Here is a 20537-nt window from a genome sequence, read left to right as displayed (position 1 = left end):
TGCTTTTAAAGTTTTTCAGTGCAACAATATGGATCCTGATGTGATATTGTAGCTTTCCCTGGATCAATACAAACCAGAGTAACTCTGGCAGAAAACCAGTGTGGGAGAAGAATCAGTCAGCTGAACAACAAAACCACAACTTGTGTCTCTACCCATGCAGAAGGACCCTGCCCCCACCCCAGCAGTCAGTTTTGAGGTTTGTGGGGATCAGAACACATCTGCACTAAGTCTGGCTGCACCACTGGGGCTTCAGACCCTGCCCTGCAAACAGCAAAGTCCTCAGCACACAGGTCTGCATCCTCTGAGCTGGGAAGAGACCACTGGCAGCTCTCAGCTGGCACAGCAGCACCTGGGAAGGGAGCTCATTGTCCAAGCCAGCCAGGGTGCAACTGTGGGGTCTCTGTTGTGTGTTTTTTCCAGGAGTTGTGTAAAGGAAAAAGGAAGGAATATCAGCCACCAGACTGGTGCAACACACCCCCAGGGCCTAAAGCAGCAAAGTCAGAGCTGCTGAAATCCCCTTAGGCTGTTTCTCCTTCAAGATGGGGCAGCACATGCCAATCCAAACTCACTGGGGACAAAGGCAGGGCTCATCTTGGGGCACCAGTGTTTGAGACTTTCATCCTGGAGCTGTTTTTCACAAAGACACATGGGCTGGTTTGGTCCATGTGCTGCTGCTCTGGCAACACTCAGCAGAGCATCACTAAAACCACCTCTTTGGGGTGTTTTTGACTAAGTTCTCAGAGTATTCCTAACTAATACAAAAAAAGTCATAAAATTATGTCAATGTCTTGTATAAGTACTGAAAATTCTTTTCTGAGTGGATAATTTCAGAAACACTAAGTTAAAACCTTCTCAGGAAAAGAACATACTGATAACAGAGACAGGCAGTCTCTTCTTAGATTTATTATTTTGCACTGGAGGAAAGCAATCCCATGAGATTAATGGAACAGATGTACGTAGTTCTACTCAAACCTCCACAGTTAACATTTGTACTAAAAGTTTTACTACATAATAGGCTCTCTGTCTTAATAACCTGGCTCACTACTAAATATTTTTTAAATGCCTACAAACCCAACAAGACAGATAGCAATCAGGCCATAGCAGTTCCACACAACAACACAGGAAGGAGCATGGTCTCTCTCCAGTGAAAAAGTTTGGATGGAAAAGCTCTTGATTTCTCCAGCATTGCCACATCCCCAGCCCTGCTGCCCATGATGCAGACTGGAGAGCCCCAGGGTGTCCACCAAGGGCAGAACTAAAGCTCTACCCTGCTCTGCATCAGCCCTGCTATCAAAAATATAAAAGAACAGGAAATATATTTCAAGCCACTTCTACACACACATATTTGCCCTAAGCCAATTGTGGCTCCAGAACCAATTCCCTTCTCTAAAAAGAAATTTTGGAGTGATTCAGACTTTCTTTTCAAAAAAGGCCTGAAAAATCCTCTTTTCTGAATTTCCTTGATGAAAATATAATGGGGAAGTCTTGACTCTTCCAGGTACCTTTTTTTCCCCAGAAATAAATGGTTCCAGGAAGCTAATTTTTTTTTAATTACTGTTTAAAAGGACCCTGTTGCATCTGAAGCAATGGCTGACTCCATTCTTGAAATTTTTTTGAAAGCTATTACAGTGGTGAGCTTCTCTTCAACTCTAAAAAGAAAACTAAACTGAGACACCACATGGAAGCTTCCTCCTCTTACAGTGTTTTGCATACAAAGGATTTTGGGTTTACTTCAAGGGATGGAGGACAGCACCTTGGATTCTGCATTCAGTGCACTGGTTACTGAAGTTGCAATAACCATATTCTCCATGGAGGTTTGGCTGTCACTATAGCCACCTTCTTTCCTTCAAAATATGCTTTTCATTGTTCTCCTGCCCTTTTTCCAACTGCTCTGCAGCCAAGTTCTTGGAAAGCAATCACACTTCATGTTTAGGATTTATTGCTAGTCTTTTGCCAATACAGACACACACAAATCTCTCTTGTGATCATCCTGCAAAAGCAAGCTAAAAATACAGCAATTTATGAACAGGCACATTTTGCATGTTATATGGCATCAGTGTGCACTCATCAAAAAATTGTGAGAGTATAAAAGGTCGTCCCTTTTGTCTAGGCCAATAGACAAGCCATAAATAAGCTTATTTTAGAATTCCAGACTACCTAAAAAGGGAAAAAAGCATTTGCATTGTGTTTCAGTGGTTGAGGATTTTTTTTCCTTTTACATGGTAAAATTTGTGCTTCAGCTCATCTTCCAAAGTGGCTGCTTTAAGACTAATGACTAAATTAGACATCACAGTTATCATTAAAACTTCAAAGTGGTGAGAATTGTCTGTTTGTTTGTACAAAGTTTTAAAGGATTTTGCAATTTCAGAGTCAAGCTGTATTTGTGTTTTGAAATGTGTTTCAGGTTGTCTGAGGAAGCTCATGCCCACAAGAAGCAGCAGGAAACTTCAGGGAAGGCTGATCTGGCTAGGAAAGAACAGCTCATGAGGAAGAATATCCAGGTGATTACCATGCCTTGGTCCTGCTTTTCAGACCATATTGTTTATTTTTCATACAAACACTGTAGTTTAATTATCAGTCTCTTTGAAAGACTTGTCTTTTATCAGCTTACTGCTTTTGACAGGCAAGGATAGATTCATGACTCTGTAGATACAACTGAAATCTTCTCTGGATTAGGACTGTGAAAGTTCCTCTGAGACCTCAGCTCTTGGTCTCTCCTGGCTCCTTGTCTCTGATGATGCCTTTTGTCAAATAACCACAAACTGGGAAAGTGAACTGGGACTCAGCCCCACCTGGGCTCGTTGCTGCAGCGTGGTGGATCTCCAGGACTCAGGGCTGGGTGATTCTGTGCCTCACACACCTCTGCTGAGACTCAGGAACAAGCAGGCTGATGAAAAGAAAGGTCATTGAAATGGCTCTAAAGTAACAGAGGCCAGGTTTGGATGGGATATTGGGAAGAAATTCTCCTGTGAGGGTGTGAGGCCCTGGCACAGGTGCCCAGATTTGCTGTGGATCCCCTGGATCCCTGGCAGTGCCCAAGGCCAGGCTGGACACTGGGGCTGGAGCACCTGGGATGGTGGAAAACGTCCCTGCACATGGCAGGGGGTGGCACTGGGTGACCTTTAAGGTCCCTTCCAACCCAACCATTCTATGATGCCATGAACATCCAGATAAATGTTTTATCACCTCCTAATCTGGGGTTCTTACTCAACCCCAAATGACTGCAACTGTTATTGTTTTGATTTTCTTTTTATGACTCCCATCTTTCTTGTCTTCCTTTCTTAGCTTATTCTTCTCCCCAGGCAATATTAGATAGTTCCCAAATACCTATTTGATTCCTATAATTAAACCAGATGTATTTTCTATTCAGTCTGAAAAGGGATTAGTGATTTGTGAAATGAGACTTTGCATTCAAGAAATGAGAAATTATAGTTGAGGAGACAGCATAAATTTATTCCTAATAAATAATGAATGGACTTTCAAATGCAGCAAATCTCCATTCTTAGATGTTCAAACTGTCAGACTTCTGAATATAACATGTAACTTATGTGTAATTTTGTGTCAAAACCTTCATATTCTGCAAAAATATTAAAATTTCCTGAAATTTATTCTCTGCTCAAATTTATTCATTGAAATGTATTTTTGTATGTGAACCATATTTACTCTTTTTGTTGCTCTAATAAGATTACTCATGTATCACATGGCATCAGTTAATTCTGGGTGTGCTTCTCATTGTGATCATCAGGATTTAAGTGCAAGTATTTGTGTAGCAGTTATAAAACTTGCCCCCTGGTATTTCAGCTAAAAACTCACTTTACATCAGGGGTGAAAGAACTTAGACAAGGGACCACAGGCAGAAAAAAAAAAAAAAAAAAAAAAAAAAAAAAAGTTACCAAGGCCAGAGCAAAAGAGTTGCAAAATTTAAACCAATATTTGCTATGAAACATTTGTGGTGGCCACTCAGCCCTACTTCTGACTCTCTCAAATGTCCTCACTGCTGGATTTCACACTGCAGCTCTACCTAAACCTCTCTTTGACATTCCCTTTGCTACTGAGAGTAGGTTTGTGTTCCCCTTGCAATGCTGACAAAATTTCTGCCTTTACCAACATTTGCAGAGTGGATCCCATCGTTTTTCTTCTCCTAAGATTAAGGACCACATTGCAGGCACCAGCCAGCATGTGATTGAGCTAATACAGCTTTTAATTTTGAGTCCACAAGTGGAAACACACAGGCACGTACTTGGCTTAGGCTACACATTCACCAGCTAAATCTACTGATGGAGTCTGCAGGACCTGGAACAAACTTATTTTTAGACACCATAATCTTCAATATATTTGCTTTTACTCTTGGTCTTACATATGTTGTCTCCCTTCTTCATCTGCAATGAAAACCAATTAAATTACTTGCTGCAAATTTTAAAATAACTTCACTCACAATAGCTTGCAACAATAAGCTGAAGTGTGGCAACCTTTCACATACAGCAATAATACTTGTGGCTCTGGTGTCAGGTACATCATTTGTCCTTTGTTCTTAATTTTAAAAATTCATATTTCCTCAAAAAAAAAAAAAAAAAAAAAGGCTTTAAATTAGCACCAGGCCTCGAAAAAATGTTGTTGGAGGTTCATACATGGTTTAAAGAATGTTACAATGTAGTTTGGAGGAAATCTTGATAAATTTCTGCCATTTGGACTGTAGCTAACAGTTTCTTTCATACAACTGTAACAAAATGTAACTTTAATGACTGTAACCAGCTTCTTGAGAATGGTAGAAAAGGACCATAAAACTGAGCGGCACACTTAAAATTACTTACAAAATATCGGCTCTCTGTAAACAACACACAATAACTGTAATTAATACCAGTCCTTTAAAGTATTCCTAAAGTCTACTGAAATCTAAACCAGCATTGTACAACTGGTAGCAACAACTGCATCCTAAACAACATTAAAAATTACAATAGAAAATAAAAGATCTCCGTCAAAAGTCAAAAAGTTAAAATTCACTAATCTGCTAAATGGGATAACACCTTTGCCCTTAATATTTGTAAAGCTTTTTTGGGAGGATCTCAGGACTTTACTCTTTAGCTAAGCCCCAAAAGTTCAACAGCCTGTGAGTTATATAAACAGTATTTTACAATCTGAGTTATTTTCCCAGCAAAAGGATCGCTCCAGGGGTGGACTCTTTGAATGATCTCTCTTCCAACACGAAGGCTGCTTTCTTTGCTCGTGGTTGCGGAGCTCCAGAGTGGCCGGAGCTGAATCCCACCCGAGCGGAGCCCAGCCCCGCTCGCAGGAGCTGCAGCGCTCCGGCGGAGAACGGGCTGGCTGCAGGTTGCACCGCACCTCAAAACGCCTGGTCCAGCAAGTGCTTCCAGGGAAGAAACTCTGAGCAAGGGCTTGGAAAAATGCCTTATTTTAAGCAGCAAGCAAGTAAATAAACACAAACATAAAAATGGGCTGGAGCAGACAGAAGGCGACCGCGTCTTGGCAGCGATGCCGCAGCCCTGAGACGTGTTGCTTGTGCGTGGCGCTCCCGCTCCGCCCGAGGGATGCTGCGGGCGGCCGGGGCTGTGCGGGAGCCCCGAGCCCCGAGCCCCGAGCCCCGAGCCCCGAGCCCCGGCCCCGCCGTGCCCAGCGCCCCGCGGCCGCGGGAGCATTTCCGCCAGCGCGGGGAGAGGGAACCGCGTCCGCTGCCCACGGGGGGAAAGCAAGCGCCGGGAGCCCGATCCACCGGTGGTTCGGCTCTGCCGGGGTCGGGACGGGGATGCTGCCGGGTCTCCCCCGCCGCAGCTGGAAGCTGAGCGCCTTTTCAGGGCTCCCCGCGCCGAGCATCGCCCGGAGCATCCCCGGTGCCCTGCGCGGCCGCGGGGACAGCCCCCGCTCCGGGACCCCGCGGCACCCGCGGGTGGGGACCGAGCCCCCAGCCCCTCTGTCCGGCTCCGGCTGGGGACAAACACGCTCTCAACAATGGGCATGTTTGCAGCAACATGATCTCACCTAATAACGCCGAATAAGGCAATGACTGTACGGGGAAGCGATACGATCCTGCCGGTCTCACCACACGGCGCGGAAAGCTATTTGCAGATTTGCTAAGCCCTTTTGAATGAATGCATCTGCAGCTGACCTTTAACAATAGACGCTGAAATAGCACAATCTGTGGGACCAGATTTGAGGGGGGGAGGCGGGAAGGGGGAAGGAAGAGATGGGTGAATATTGTAATCTCCGCAATCTCATTCACTTCCTTTCCCAAACCCCCGCGCACAGCGAAAAAAAAAAAAAAACCAAAAACAAAAAAACAAAAAACCAGCGGTATTTTCATTTTCACCGGGGCTCTGTCTCTAACGAGCCGTTTCCAACGCCGGCACAGCCACATGGCACCCCGACAGCCGCCGCCGGCGGGACCGGCGCGCATCCCCACCGGGGGCATCGCTCCGCGGAGGGGCGACTGCGCCAAGGATGCTCCAGCCCCCTCTCCCCTCCCGCCGCTCTCTCACCTTCCCTGGCTTTCAGCAAAACGGTGTTGGCAACGATGTTTTCCAGCTCCATTGACGAGCTCGGGCAGCGCAGGCAGCGGCACTGCAGCAGGACGTCACTCCGAGGTGCGGAGTCTCCGGGCGACCACCCGCCTCCTGCCCCTAGCGCGCTGTCCCCCCGCGCATCATCCCCGCCTGCCCTGCCGCTCCCCCGCGCTCCCCGGGCGGAGGCGGCGCTCCCCGCACCGCCCGCTCCGCCGCGCCCCGCTACTCCATCCTCCGCCCCGCCGGCTCCGCCGGTGGTTCGAGGGCTCGGGCGCTCCTGCCGCCCTCCCGGGGGTGTGGCAGCGCGGAGCGGCCCCGCAGCCCCGCGCAGGCGCCGCCCCGCCGGGCTGGGCACGCCGGGACCTGTAGTCCTGCGGGGGCCCCGCCGCACCTGGCGCCGCGCAGGGTCCCCAGGGAGGGGCGGGCACTGTGCCCCTCGGGGAGGGGGAGAGCTCGGGCAGGAGCACGGGCAGGGGCCGGCCAGAGCGTCCCGAGCCGTGCGGGTGGGTGTTCGCAGCCGGGGATGCGCGGGCGATGCGCGGGGCTCCCGCGGTCCCTATCCCGGTCCGCGCTCCGTCCCGCGGAGCTCCATCCCCGCGCTCCCCTTGTCCTGCCCGCGGTCCCCGGGGCTCCCCGGCCCGGCTCTTGGCGCTCGTCACCCTCCCGCAGGTGCCCACATTCGTCTTTCCCCGGCAGACGTCTTTCCCCTTCTTCTCGGACCGGGGCTTCTCGCCTTTCCTGGGATCTCTAAAGCCCCCTACGTAAGAACTCGAGGGAATCCCATCTCTTCTGCCACACCATTGTTTTCACCTTGTAAGGAACTGCGTGAGGCATCAGCCATTTGTGGAAAGTTTGTGAATTTTAAGCGCTAGATTACAACATAAACTCTCTCCTGTCTACATAGGACAGATGCTCATGTCAGCATGATTCTGATCTTCCTAGCAACGGGGTAGATCGATTCGTCAGGTCAAGCAATGAAAGAGGAATAAAAACGACCCATTACTCCCACTGACACTCTTCCCCATCTGTATTTGCATTGATTAAATCCACATGAAGTAAATGAAATTAACATGCACCTTCTTGTAAGTGGAGCAAAGACACTACTTTTTTCTTCTTCTTCTTCTCTTTTTCTTTATTGTACCAATTTATTTTTTTTCACAGCCACACAGAAATGACCTGCAATAGCAGAGCTTGCAGACTGCCTAGAACACATTTTCTGAACATAGGAAATAGATGAGAAATGCATTTAATGAATAATACCTCGAGGGTAAAATTGCTACAATAAATGCCTTTTGTACCTGATTAAGTGTCAAAGGTTTGACCTTTGAAAGTTATTTTGCATAGCAGGTGGCAGTGCTATGTACAATATTCCACAGCCTCTCTCCTGTAGCTCCAGAAAAACATTCAGCTTTCAGAGCCTTCCATGTTGTGGTTACTTTCTTTGTAATACAAGTTCTATACAGCAGCAGTTGTGTCTGTAAGTACCGGAAGATTTTTCTCTGATTAAATAATTCTTGAGGGAGAAATTGCTTCCTGGAAACCAGAGCCTTAGTGCAGAGATGAGGCTCCTAAGGAGCATCTGCCCTGCTTGTTGTTTGAACTCTTCTGTGCAAGCAGTGATGTAAACAGAGCAGATTATGCTCAGTTCTAAGTGCATTTCCCATCCCTGCCCAGCCCCCCACTAATGATCATCATAAGGACAATGCAAACATCACAACGCGGCTCACGGTGGAAGACAGAACTTTTATTACACAGAATGTTTGTAATGCTACAAGCAACTCCTCTCTCCAGAGGACAAATGAAGGCATGTGTCTAAGTGCTCATCTTGTGAAGCACAACTCACTGCAGCAGCAGTGGGATATCGCTGTGCCTCCTGCACCTCGGGATGAGACTGATCAGTGGGGAGGGATTTACCTTCATGGGAGACTCCACAGGGAGCACTGGCAGTGTTTGGTGAGTTATTTTCATAGAGGTGCCTGAATGAAGAGGGCAGATCTTGAAGAGCTCAAGTATGAGCTGCACTGGAAATCGGTACATGCACCCAACAGCTCTACTGCTCCTCTTTTATCTTATATCTGTATGTACCCTCTAGATATGTGGAGTCACCCACAGTGCTGCCCTGTGGGGCAAAAGTGACTCCAGCACCTGATGCTGTCCTGTATAGTTTCAAATATTTAATTCTTGAAAGGGCAAACCTATTTATCAAAAAGAGTTACGACAGGTCTGTCTGGAGTTCGGAAATGCCACGGAGCTACCTAGTGTTCATGAGCGGCGCAGCTCCGGCGCTCCACGATCCTGGCAAGCAAAGGCACAGCTCAGGCAGCCCCTGCAGGAGCAGGGACAGCCAGCCAGCAGCTGCCACACGGGTTATTCCAGCTCAGCTGCATGCAAGTGGACCAGAGGCAGCCACATAAATGTGGCTGAGTGCAGGGAGTGGGGATATCTGAGCTCTGCTCATGTGTGTCTTAGTTACACATCTACATGGAGAGCAGCAATTCTGACTCCATGCTTACTGGGAAGAGCAATGGAGAGGGATTTTTTTACAGTATTCTTATGTTATCTAACAACTCCCCTCCCTCCTTGTTTCTAATAAATCTGAGTCACTGTGGTGCACTAGGACATGGAAGGAGGTATGTTCACCAGCACTCACTGGCACTACTTTGAAAAACAAAATCAAGGTGGTTAGTCCTCACTGCATCTCTCTTTTCTACTGCATTTTTAAAGCCTGATTAAACCCCTGATATATGACACAGGCCTGAGATGGATGGCCCCTTTCATACATGTGGCTCCCCATGTGTTGCCAGAGCAAGTTCCACTGCACAGAAATTCCATCAGTTGGTTTTTGCAAAATCAAAACTACAGCATTTGGACTCTTACCTAATAACTGCTTCACAGCTCTCAGTATGTTTATTCTCGTGTCACCTGGAACAATTGGTTCATAAAACCAACACAAAAAAATTAGGAAGAGGTAGATTAATTTATATCTATTTTCTCTTGTGGTGATGCAGTCCTTTAATTTCAAGCTATGTTCACATCTGATTTAATGGAACAGTCAGCTTCTCTGTGAGTGAGGGAGAAGGAAACAGGAGACCTGTAAATGTGTTCCACTGCTTATCTGGCTCTATTCACTCGTGTAAAATGGTGCTGAAATATGTGGTCTCAAAGACAGGGTGGCAGGGAAGCAATGCAGGAAAGGGACACAGGTCTCTTTTGCTGGCCTAAATATCCTAATTCACTTGCTAGGAGAAAAAGGAAAATTTAGTCTGAATCATATGCAGAAGCAACCAATATTGGAAGGGGGGAAAAAAAAAAGGGAGAGGCTACCATAAAAATTTCATATTCTGAAAAATGTGCTTTCTAAGGTGCTTTAAAAATGTGCTTTAAAATTTCCATCTGAAGTCATTCAGGAGAGGCTCCTAAAACCCTAAAAGTGCTGAACATCAGGGTAGAGCAGGGCTGGCAGCCATCTTTCCTTTATGGGAAAAGCGAGGTTTGTAAATGCAACGCCAACACCGAGCGAGACCCAAATGCATCAGTGTAATAGGAACAGGGAGGCAGCGAGGCACAGTGTGATATTCTGAGCCACTCCAAGGATGACTCATCGCAGGGTGGGCTCGCACAGCTCCAGCCAGAACACGGCGGCAACACACCCAGCCTGATCCTGCCACCAGAGAAAACCCGCTCGGCCGCAGCACGGCGCCTCCAAGGGAAGGATAAGACCCCCGGTGAACCAGATGTCAGAAAGGCTTTTGCCTATACTTATCAATTGGAAACCTACCCCAGCAGCAGCTATCTCCTAAATCCATGTTCTAACACTTAATTAATGCAGTAAAGCCTGTTCATGATTAGCCCTAAGCTGGATTGTGCTTAGAATTGCTTCTGAAACTTATTGCTACGAATGGGCAAATTTTTTCTCTTGCTTGGGTATCAGCAGGTGGGAGCACACAGGCCTGTGAGAGCATTTGCAGGCAGCTGGAATATTTTCCAGCAGCCCTGTGTGCAAGGACAGAGGCTGCCATCTACCAACAGTCACGGGGTGATGCATCGTGTTGCCGAAGCCAAACTTTTTGCTTTGGTTTAGATAAAAATGCTTATGCCTCTGTTGGTTTTTTTCCATTTCCCAGCTTCTTTTTCAGTTATCTGTTTCCTCAAGGTAGAGGACAAATGATTGTTACAGCATTTGAGCACATGGAATAACATAACCTTCTAGAAGATGAGCAGATTTTATTTTTAAACAAGCAGGCATATGCATCTCATGCTCTGCACAGAATTTGCCACTCAGTGATCCACAGTAGCAGTTCTGATTTGGGATTTGCTTATCCCTTTCATCAAGTTTAAAGAGAAACAGCTCCTTTTCCCCTAAAATTTTATTGTGTGAATGATGATTTTTCAGAGCTCTTTAAAATCTAACATTTACAAAACAGGAATGGAAACAACACACACGCATTATCTAGTATTTTTTGTCAACTGATCTTGTCAGAAAGACATAGTTAACTATTCCCAGATTGGAAAAGATAGGCAAAAATGGGAGCAGGCAGAGAAGTATCCTAATCAAAAAGAACATTCACATCTTCCATTATCTATTCAAGTGCCTTATGGACCACTCTGCACCTTGTAAACCAACTTCTCCTTAAAGCCTGCTGAAATCCCTGGAGAGTCTTTCACCAGCTTCACATCTCAATTTGAATCAGGCTTAAAGACAGCAAAGGAGACAACCAACAAGATTTGGAAAAAGATGTGCACTTGGTAGATTGATTTTGAGCTTTGGATGTCAATAAGAACCAGGTTTAGCAGCTGCCCCCTGTGCCAGAGCACAGCCAGAGCTGAGGAAAAAGGAAGAATTTTATCAGGTGCACTTTGGCAGTGACAAGGTCCATCTTCAGATTGCAGGGATGCTCATTTTGCAGAAGCAAAATGTAAAATAACCCCCATTAAATGGCAGTAGTTCAGTTTTTGCACAGAGGTCTGAGAAGCTGAATTACACTGCCTACATAACAAAGCATGAGCAATATTTCCCCACCTGCAAGCCAAGAGTTTAAACAAAGAGTTTTAAACAAATATAACTTTCCGGGGATGGGGGGAAGGGCATTGGTTTAGAATACATCAACTTAGAAGTTTTGTGAATAATCATCTGTGGATGAGACAGCCATCCTCAGGAAATCCGAGCAATAGCCCTTTTCTGGATGCCACAATGCAGCTCCCACAGCTGAGGGAGAGGAACCCAGCCACCCCTGGGCACACAATTTGCTGCCCAGCCCCAGGGCACGTCCCTGTTGCCGAGGGCATGTGCCAGGTTTCAGACACAAACACAGTCATGCCATCCTGCACTGCTCTGAAAAGATTCAGCCCAGGTAATGGCTGATGGTTCTGCTGCTCTCCACGTACAGCACTGCTCCACAGGTGTGCCAGGCTCAGCTTCACTGCTCCCTGCTCTGCTTGCAGCCCTCAGCAGTGGCACAAACACCTCCCACACCTCCACCCTGGTCACAATCTCCACAATCACCCCTTCCCTCTCCTAATCCAAGGCTGCAGACTAGGGCACAGCTCACCCCCACTCTACCTGACACACCTTCTCAGGTACAAATTGTTTACTCGCTTCCACCTTCATGTTTTGAGTACATAACATTATTCTGGCTGCTCTGATAGGAATTACTTTTTTTTTTGGAGAAGATTTTCAGAGCCTTATTTCCAGCTGTCATTGGCTACATCTGGATTAATAAATTCAAGGTGCCAGTGACTGCAATTTGCCATGATGTTAATGCCCAGAAAGCTCTCAGCAAGCTTTTGGACAACATCAACTAATACTGGCCCAAACAATTCCTAGTCATAGTAGAGAGCTAATACCAGCCAGTTATCAACCCTAACAGGCAGGTTGAACACAATCCTCCCTCTTTTGAAGGCTTGGAGGGTTCACTGTTACAGAGGTGACTGGACCATGCAGATGGATCAGCACCAGGAATAAGTTCAGAAGTGCAGATTTAGCATTCATTGAGCTCATCCCAGGGGTAGCTGACATTGCTCTGGCTGCCTTTGGCTTTGCCCTCTGATGCTGATGGCTGAGCTTATCCTGCTAGCAGAGCCAGGCTCTTCTCTAGTTCACAAAGTCTGCCCTTTCTAAAATGTCATGGATATTAATAAATATATGAAAGCAGAAATTTCTAAAACCCAGAAGAGAAACTGGCTTCAGCTTGGTTTAAGTGTTTAGAAGAAGGAACACAAAGGAAGATGCCAGGAGCTGCAGAGATGGTGAAGGGCTTTGAGGGGATGCTGAATGAGAAGTGGCTGAGGGCACCTGGTGTGTTCAGCCTGGAGGAGACTGAGAGGACAAAACATTGCAGTCTACAACTTCTTTATGAGAGGAAGAGAAAGGACAGACACCGATCTCTGCTCCGTGGAGATCAGTGCCAGGACCTGAGGGAATGGCCTGAAGTTGAGTCAGGGGAGGTTTAAGTTGTGTATTAGAAAAACCAGCAGGTTTTAGGGAAAATAGAGAGTAACTGGGTGCTGGAATGAGCTCCCAGTGGAAGTGGGCACAGCACCAAGCCTGACAGAGCTCGAGAAGCGTTTGGACAACGCTCCCAGGCACACGGCGTGACTCTTGCAGTGTCCTGTGCAGGGCCAGGAGCTGCTTTGATGACCCTTGTATATTCCTTCCGACTGAGAACATTCTGTGCTTCTGTAGCTATGATCAGAGCGAGTTAACACAGTCAGAGCCAGTTGTGAGCGTGTCTGTGGAAGGTTTGTGAGCACGAGCCGGGCTGTATCAGAGCTGCGAGGCCGGGCCAGGGGCTCAGCCCGGGCACAGCACCGGGACACGGCACCGCTGAGGCCGCACCGCGGGCGCTGGGTCTGTCCAGCGCTGGGCCCCGCAGCTCTGCACGGACACTGAGGTGCTGGAGCAGGTCCAGAGAAGGGAACGGAGCCGGGGAAGGACCTGGAGCACAAGAGGGGCAGGTGAGGGAGCTGGGGGTGTTCAGCTGGAGGAGGCTCAGGGCAGAACTTCGCACTCAGCACAGCTCCCCGACAGGAGGGGTCGGGTCGGGCTCTGATCCCCAGTAACAAATGGCAAGGGGACATGGCTCAAGCTGTGCATGGGGAGGTTTAGCTTGGACATTAGGAAGAATTTTTCAGGAAGAATGATTAGAAATTGGAATGCGCCGCCCAGGGACGTGGTGGAGTCACCGTCCCTGGAAGTCTTCAAGGAAAGATTAAACGTGCCCCTCCGTGCCACGGTCCGGTTGGCCCGCTGGCCAACCAAACGTCAAGCTCCCCGGTCCCAGCAGCCTTCCCCAGCCCGATCGATCCCGCGGTTCCGTGCCGGTCCGTCCCTCTCCGCCCCCGCCGGTTCCCGCCCCGCTCCGCCCCGCTCGAAATGGCCGCGCTGGGGAGGCTGCTCCGCGCCGCGGTGAGTGCGGGGCGGAGGCAGCGCCGCGGGCCGCCGGGCCCGCTCCGCCCTGACCTTCCCTCCCTGTCCCCGCAGGTGCCCGTGGTCTCCGCCGCCGGCAGCAGGGGCACGGCTCGGCCCCCGGCCTGCGCCCGCCGCGCCTTCAGCCTCGGTAAGTGCGGCGGGGTGTGCGGGGGACGCGGCCCGGCAGCGCCCCGGGCCCGGCCCGCAGCTCTGCCTTCTCCCCTCCGCAGGCTCCGCGCGGCTCGCCGCCGCCGTGACCCAGCACGCCCCGGCCTTCAAGGGAACGGCCGTCGTTAACGGGGAGTTCAAGGAGCTGAGCCTGGATGATTTCAAGGGGAAATACCTGGTTCTCTTCTTCTACCCCCTGGATTTGTGAGTGCGGGTTTGTCCCCTTCCCGGCGGGCCTTCTGCCCTGCTGAAGGTCATCACCAGCGCTGCAGGTCACTCTGGTTGTGCCCGATTTGGGCCAGTCTTGCAGAGCAGATGTGCCTGTTTCTAGAGCGTGGCTGATAACATTGAGGGCACATGGCCGTCGTGTGTTAAAGCAGTGAGTAGGGCGGCTGGGGAGCATCTTCCAGCTCAGGGACTGCATCGGGAGCTGCCTGTGGTTCCTGTTACAGTCAGATCCCAGGGGTGAGGGCATTTCCTTGCAGTTTGCAGCTGCCTTGGAGACTGTCCTTGAAGCAGCAAGGCCAGCAGAGCTGCAGCTGCATGGCTCCAAGGCAAAGCGTGGCAGGATGGGGGTCAGTCTGCTCAGAAGCCTTGAATCACCAAGAGCATCCTGGTGCATGTGGGCACACATGGAGAAGGGTTTAACCTGCAGACCTTTCTGCTATAGTCTCCAAAAACTATATGGAGAATCTCTTTGTAAGGAATCTGTCTGGAACTCAGAGAAGGTAACTGGTGCCCCAGCCCCAGTGGTTGTGACTGTTGGTTTGAGACTGAAACTAATCATGAGAGGAAACATGGCTAAAATTATCAGTCTGAAGAAAACCCTCTGCTGCATTAGTGCCTAGAAACGCACATGAGTGTCTTAGAGAATATGGCAGAATTATTACAGCCTGATCTGTCTTCCCACCAGCACCTTTGTCTGTCCCACGGAAATTGTGGCTTTTAGCAACAAAGCAAATGAATTTCGTGACGTGAACTGTGACGTGGTGGCAGTTTCAGTGGACTCTCATTTTACTCATCTGGCCTGGATAAACACGCCACGAAAGGTAGGAATGGAGTATCTTTTTAGGGCTTTCTCTGATGGTTTGGTTTGTTTTCACAAGAGTTCCAGAGAAGAGAAGCTGAATAAGTAATTGTGCTAATGCTGATTTTTAATAATTTCTTAAAGTCAACTTCTACATTTGATGACATAATTCTGACCTCTGTCTTTTGTTTTCTTTCTCTTAATTATTTGTTTTGGGTTTTTAACTTGTTTTGCTGTGATGATAGTTATGTTGATAATATTGCATCCTTGTACATTTATCTCAAAAGGCAAATGCTCAGTTTACATGTCACTGTCCCAAAGTGCCTGTGACAGCTGATAATGCACAAAAACTATCACAGAAAAGGAGCAGCAGCTGTTCAATAGTTACTGTTGACAATTACCCAACAGTGGTGGCTTCAGGATGGAAGCAAAGGATCCACTAGTTTATTGGAGCACTTGTATCATTAACTCACTTGTGGAAAGGGTACCACTCTTGCAGTACAAGTGGGGATTATTGGCTTTCTTTAGGAAAGGGAAGTGATGAAGACAGCCTTTTCCTGGAGAGGAGCCTCTTTCAGGTGTATATAAAAATATGTGCTTTTGATGACACAAAGCATCTCCCTGGTTAAAGGTAGTTGCAGAGAACCACGAGTGTCCCAGGAAGGTGCAGCAGTGCCTGTGCCATCACTCCCAGCCTGTGTGCACAGCAGTGTGCAGTAGTGCTGCAGGCTGGGTGTCTTCTGGCACCACTGAGACATGCAGGGGAGGGAGGAGAGTTTGCTGGATTTAATACACCTTGGCTGAGCCTGTCAAGGGTATTTCTGTTCTGCAAGCTTTATTCAAAGCTCAGCACTGTGACTGTGGCCTGTTTTCACAGCTTTATCCCAGAGGTGTTCAGGGTATGTCAGTCATCCACATAGTATTTTACAGATGCACAGACTGTTCTGAGTTGGAAGGGACCCACAAGGATCATCGAGTCCAACTCAAAACACCCTGAAGGGGGTGGAAAGAATTCCATGGTGGCACAGGCAGGATACTGACACCCAGAGAAGCTGAAGCCTTGGTTTCTCTGTGTAGGGAACTCTGTTGCAGACAAGTGTTTGCAGGATCAGGGTCTGAGTGGCTGAGATTACACAGTGATTCACTGATGATGCCAAGAATAGCAAAGCCAACAAATTCCAGCCTTGTTTCAAGGTTAGAGAGCTTATCTCTCTTGCAGTCTCAATATGTGGCAAAACTGAAAAAAATCTTGTATGACTCTTCAAATAGTATTTAAATGGATTTATGGGAGGCAAAATAAAAAAAAAGTGCACTGAATAGAGCAGCATAACTCTGACATATTTAGTATGCTGGTAGGAGCATTTTGTTTGGAATCACAGAATTGTTAAGGTTGGAAAAGACCTCTAGGACCATGAAGTCTAACTCACCACCACCATCACCATGTTCACCAATAACTATGTCCTCAAGTGCCACATCCACATTTTTTTTTCCTATGACCTGAGAAGCCTGTTCCAATGCCTGACAGTCCTTTCTGTGAAGGAATTTTTGATAGTATTTGATATAAACCTCCCCTGGTGCAATTTGATGCCATTTCTTCTTGTCCTGTCCCTTCTGGGAGAAGAGGCTTAACCCCACCTGGCTACACTCACTTTTAAGTAGTTGTAGAGAGTGATGAAACCACCTCTGAGCCTCCTTTTCTCCAGGCCAGATATCCTCAGCTCCCTCAGTTGTTCCTCCTCAGATGTGTGCTCCAAAGTTTGTTTGTTCGCATGTTTGTTTCCCTTCCCTCCCCACCATGTTTCCATCCTATTTAATTCTGAACACTTACATATGTAGTGTAATGTTTTCTATTCAAAGCTTCTGAATAGGATACAAATGAAGATTTTCTGGAAATTTATGGTTGGATGGGCATTCCTACCACTAAAATAAGCAATTCTAAAATGCTCAATGCAAAAGAAATTTTCACTTTCTAAAGAAACAAACTAACTACTTCAAAACAAACAAAGCAAACCCAAGCAACACTGCACACACTTGGTTATTTTCATGGAGCAGGTGCTGTGGTTGTGTTCTGTAACTGTGCCCTCAAGGACATGGAGTCCAGCAGCTCAGGAAGGATGACCCCATGGAGCTTTTTGTAACCAAGTGGAATCTTACTCTGTTCTCTAGAGCGGCGGTTTGGGAAAAATGAATATTCCAGTTCTGTCAGACCTCACCAAAAAGATCTCCCGTGATTATGGGGTGCTGCTGGAAGGACCTGGCATAGCACTGAGGTAAAGTTCCACTGCTGGTGGCTGGGCTGTGACACAACCCAGTCTAACCAGCACAAGGCACACTGTCCCCTCCTGCAGGGAGATGGTGTCAGGTGAAGACTGAGATGCCTTCTGCTGCAGGGTGGCTGGATCCCACCTTAGGAAAGGGCTCCTGGCCATTTTGGCCATGAGGCTGAGAGTTTTCAGGCCTCTCTGAAAATGTGTGAGGGAAAAGTCAGCTCTTCTGCTCCGGAAGAGGGAGAGAACTCCATGTCATTAAGGAAAAAGAGCAGCAGTTATTTTTTTTTCCATAGTAGTCCCTGAGAAACAGTGGATTGAGTAGGAATCTTCTGGAGACCTTCAGTTCCTGATCTCTTTGGATCAGGAACTTTTGACATTTATTCACTGACAGATTAAGTTAATTAGTATGGTAAGATTGGGACTCTGGTTTTCACAAATACTTACATGCAACGGGATTTAATTTAGTAGCATAATGCACAAGCAGCTCTTCACTCAGTACCTACAGATTTGACCAGAAAGACATGGGCAGGATGGCATCAGTTTTGATGTACAAAAAAGCCTTGTCTGCCTGGATTAAATAGCCTTTATGCATACTCTGTAACTTCACAGTACCACAGCAGGGGATCACTTTGCTAACAAGACACCAAATGCTGCGTGTAACTAGGGGTAACTTCCTTGCTGAAATAGTGCATCCAGTTCCTTGTGTTTGGGCTTGGAATGCACTTTGCTTCCCTTAACTCCTGCTGCATTGCAGGGGTCTGTTCATCATTGACCCAAATGGGATCATCAAGCACCTGAGCATCAACGACCTGCCCGTGGGGCGCAGCGTGGACGAGACGCTGCGGCTGGTGAAGGCGTTCCAGTTCGTGGAGACCCACGGGGAGGTGTGCCCAGCTAACTGGACTCCAAACTCCCCAACGGTCAGTGCTGCCCAGGGCTAAATATAGCCCTCCTAAAGATAGGCTCTGGCCTGTCTCTGCTTGTCTGGAGGCTGCCATCCACTCAGATGTGAGGTGCTTGGCTGAACCTCTGCCTGCTGACTAAACACAGTTGGGCCAGTTTAGTCCTTTTGTCTGATACTAAGTTTAGGATTTTTCTGAAGAAAGTTACTGGATTCCTTTTAGAAGATGCAAATTGTGTTCAAAACTCCAAATTTTCCTTGGACTCTCCATTAAGTTCAGATTTTTTACTTATTTAATGTGTTGTAATTTAACAGGAAAAATGCGGTTTGTACCTAAAATTTTAGGTAGTAGTTGTACACAATCTAGGCTTTTGTCTTTCAGCCAAGTGCAAAAACTAATAGATTACTTTTTATAAAGTAATTTTATTTTTTATTACTTTTTATTCTTATTTTTTATTACTTTTTATAAAGCATGCATGGATTTTCTTGGATAAAGTGTCAAATCTGTAATTTTTTTATTGTACCTGTAATAACTAAAGTTACATCATACTTATTATATTGTACCAAGTAATAATTAAACTTTCTTTTCTTGACAGATCAAACCAAGTCCAGAAGGTTCAAAAGAATATTTTGAAAAAGTGAATAAATAAACATTCAACTATGGAGACATTAGGAAAACAGCTGTGATTGTAAAAATTAATAATAAAAATAAAAGGTCTCATTTTGTCATGTGTAACAAGAAATTAAATGCTGAAATATTTACTGACTCCCTTGTCTTGCTTTAAAAAGGGTAAAACTAAAGCTTTGCCCTGTCTTCTGCAACTTCAGTTTCATGGGTTTCTGTGAGCATCTTCTTGAATGTGATGAGTACATAAGTTACAGTGGTCTTCCACTGGCTTTTCCCTCTTTCTTTAACTAGTTTTGGAACAGAAAATGTCCTGCATTTAGTTTTTTGATGCAACATAAAATTCTGTAAAAAAAAAGTTTGAAACAATGCAAGGATAAAATTTTGATACATGGTTTATTTGTAATGAATTTTGCAGAGGAAGAGATGAATGTAACAAGTAAAAATAATTTTAAAGTCATTGGTTTTGTGTGTAAATGCACTAAAACATGGAGTGAATGTAAATATGTGCCATTGAAAAAAAAAAAAGTGCAGCTTCTCAGGAGCACTAACAAGCATGAACTTTAATTTTGTTTGGGAGATGGTAAAAACTTGAACCCCCACAGTGCACTTACTGGAGCTTAATGCAAATTTTCTTTCACTTGAATTTGCTTGACTCTTGTGCTGCTTGAAACTGATGTAGCATCTCTGTAGCTATAATAAAATAATCTTAACATGGCCTGGCAGCAGGTGTGGTGCTTTGCTTTTCTTCCTTTTCCCTCTGAGCCCTGTTTCTCTGTTTTGAAGGAAGGGGATGTGCTCTTTGCCCCAGCAGCTCTGTCCTGCACCTTTGTTGACAGCAGTTCACAGGTGCCATGGGGAGCAGGCTTTGCACAAAGTCCTGGAGGGCTGCAGAGATCAATACAACACTCAGTGGGTTTCTGTTTTCCATCTTCTGTCCCTCTGAGCAAAGAGGCTGAGTCCTAAGTCAGCTTTATAATGGGCATCAATGCTCAAAGGGTAACAAAGGGTTAAGAATTGAGAGTGAGGTGTCCTGCTTTCTATTCTTCACCTTCCACTACTTGCAAATCTCTTCGGTCCCTGTGTTTGGTTGTTTTGTGTTATAAATGAGAAACAAAGTCTCGATATTCAGCAAAATTTAGATTGCTTTATTTTATACAGACAGAGTGAGCAGAGCACTGGAGAAAACGTGAGTGGTCTCTGCCCACTCCACACTTCCACCCAACTTGGTTTGCAGCTCCCTTTTTATAGTCTGGTTTTCCTTGTAGTGATTAATAATTGTTATTGTTTTGTTGTAGTAGTTCTGCAAGGTAAGCAGTGGTGGTCAAAGAAACTTCCAAACTTTGTGGAATAGCTCTTCGGACAATTGATCATGTAACCATCTGGTCTTGGCAGATAAAAAACAGAAGTGGGAAGTCTGATCTTTAGCAGATAGTTTGTGATTGATCACACAAAGACAGGAAATCTGATTCTGCAAAAAAACCTCTCAGACTATGGAAAACCCTTTTTTTCTTTTACAAACGTATACACAATATTCATAATGGATTTAAACAGAGTGGGTTTAATCATATATTTCCCTTTATCTAGGTCCATGCTCTTTTCTTATTTTAAGTATTCTGGTTT

The 20537-nt window shown here is 46.5% G+C and overlaps 2 protein-coding genes across 2 annotated transcripts in view; one reads left to right on the top strand and one right to left on the bottom strand.

Annotated features, from left to right (window-relative positions):
• GRK5 (G protein-coupled receptor kinase 5) overlaps positions 1–6694 on the bottom strand; it is a 151797-nt gene extending 145103 nt beyond the window's left edge. Inside the window, exon 1 of the mRNA XM_056494651.1 lies at positions 6492–6694. Coding sequence (XP_056350626.1) covers positions 6492–6543 — 52 coding nt within the window. The 5' untranslated portion in view covers positions 6544–6694. The remainder of the gene's footprint in view (positions 1–6491) is intronic.
• A 6636-nt stretch (positions 6695–13330) lies between these two features.
• Positions 13331–19049, top strand: PRDX3 (peroxiredoxin 3). Its single transcript, XM_056494433.1, has 7 exons — positions 13331–13920; positions 13996–14071; positions 14154–14295; positions 15005–15140; positions 17285–17388; positions 18143–18308; positions 18886–19049. The coding sequence occupies exons 1-7, from the start codon at positions 13888–13890 to the stop codon at positions 18937–18939; spliced, it is 711 nt and encodes a 236-aa protein (XP_056350408.1). The 5' UTR covers positions 13331–13887; the 3' UTR covers positions 18940–19049.
• The last annotated feature ends 1488 nt before the right edge of the window (positions 19050–20537 follow it).

This window comes from Oenanthe melanoleuca, chromosome 6 (genome assembly GCF_029582105.1).
Source record: "Oenanthe melanoleuca isolate GR-GAL-2019-014 chromosome 6, OMel1.0, whole genome shotgun sequence".
Taxonomy (NCBI): domain Eukaryota; kingdom Metazoa; phylum Chordata; class Aves; order Passeriformes; family Muscicapidae; genus Oenanthe; species Oenanthe melanoleuca.
This window is presented reverse-complemented; position numbering and strand designations above follow the sequence as displayed.

Bases quoted from the DNA above. Each gene is read 5' to 3' on its own strand.
- PRDX3 (XM_056494433.1), top strand. From the start codon at position 13,888: ATGGCCGCGCTGGGGAGGCTGCTCCGCGCCGCG. The intron at 13,921-13,995 runs GTGAGTGCGGGG...CTGTCCCCGCAG, and splicing joins GGAGGCTGCTCCGCGCCGCG to GTGCCCGTGGTCTCCGCCGC. The intron at 18,309-18,885 runs GTCAGTGCTGCC...TTTTCTTGACAG, and splicing joins GGACTCCAAACTCCCCAACG to ATCAAACCAAGTCCAGAAGG.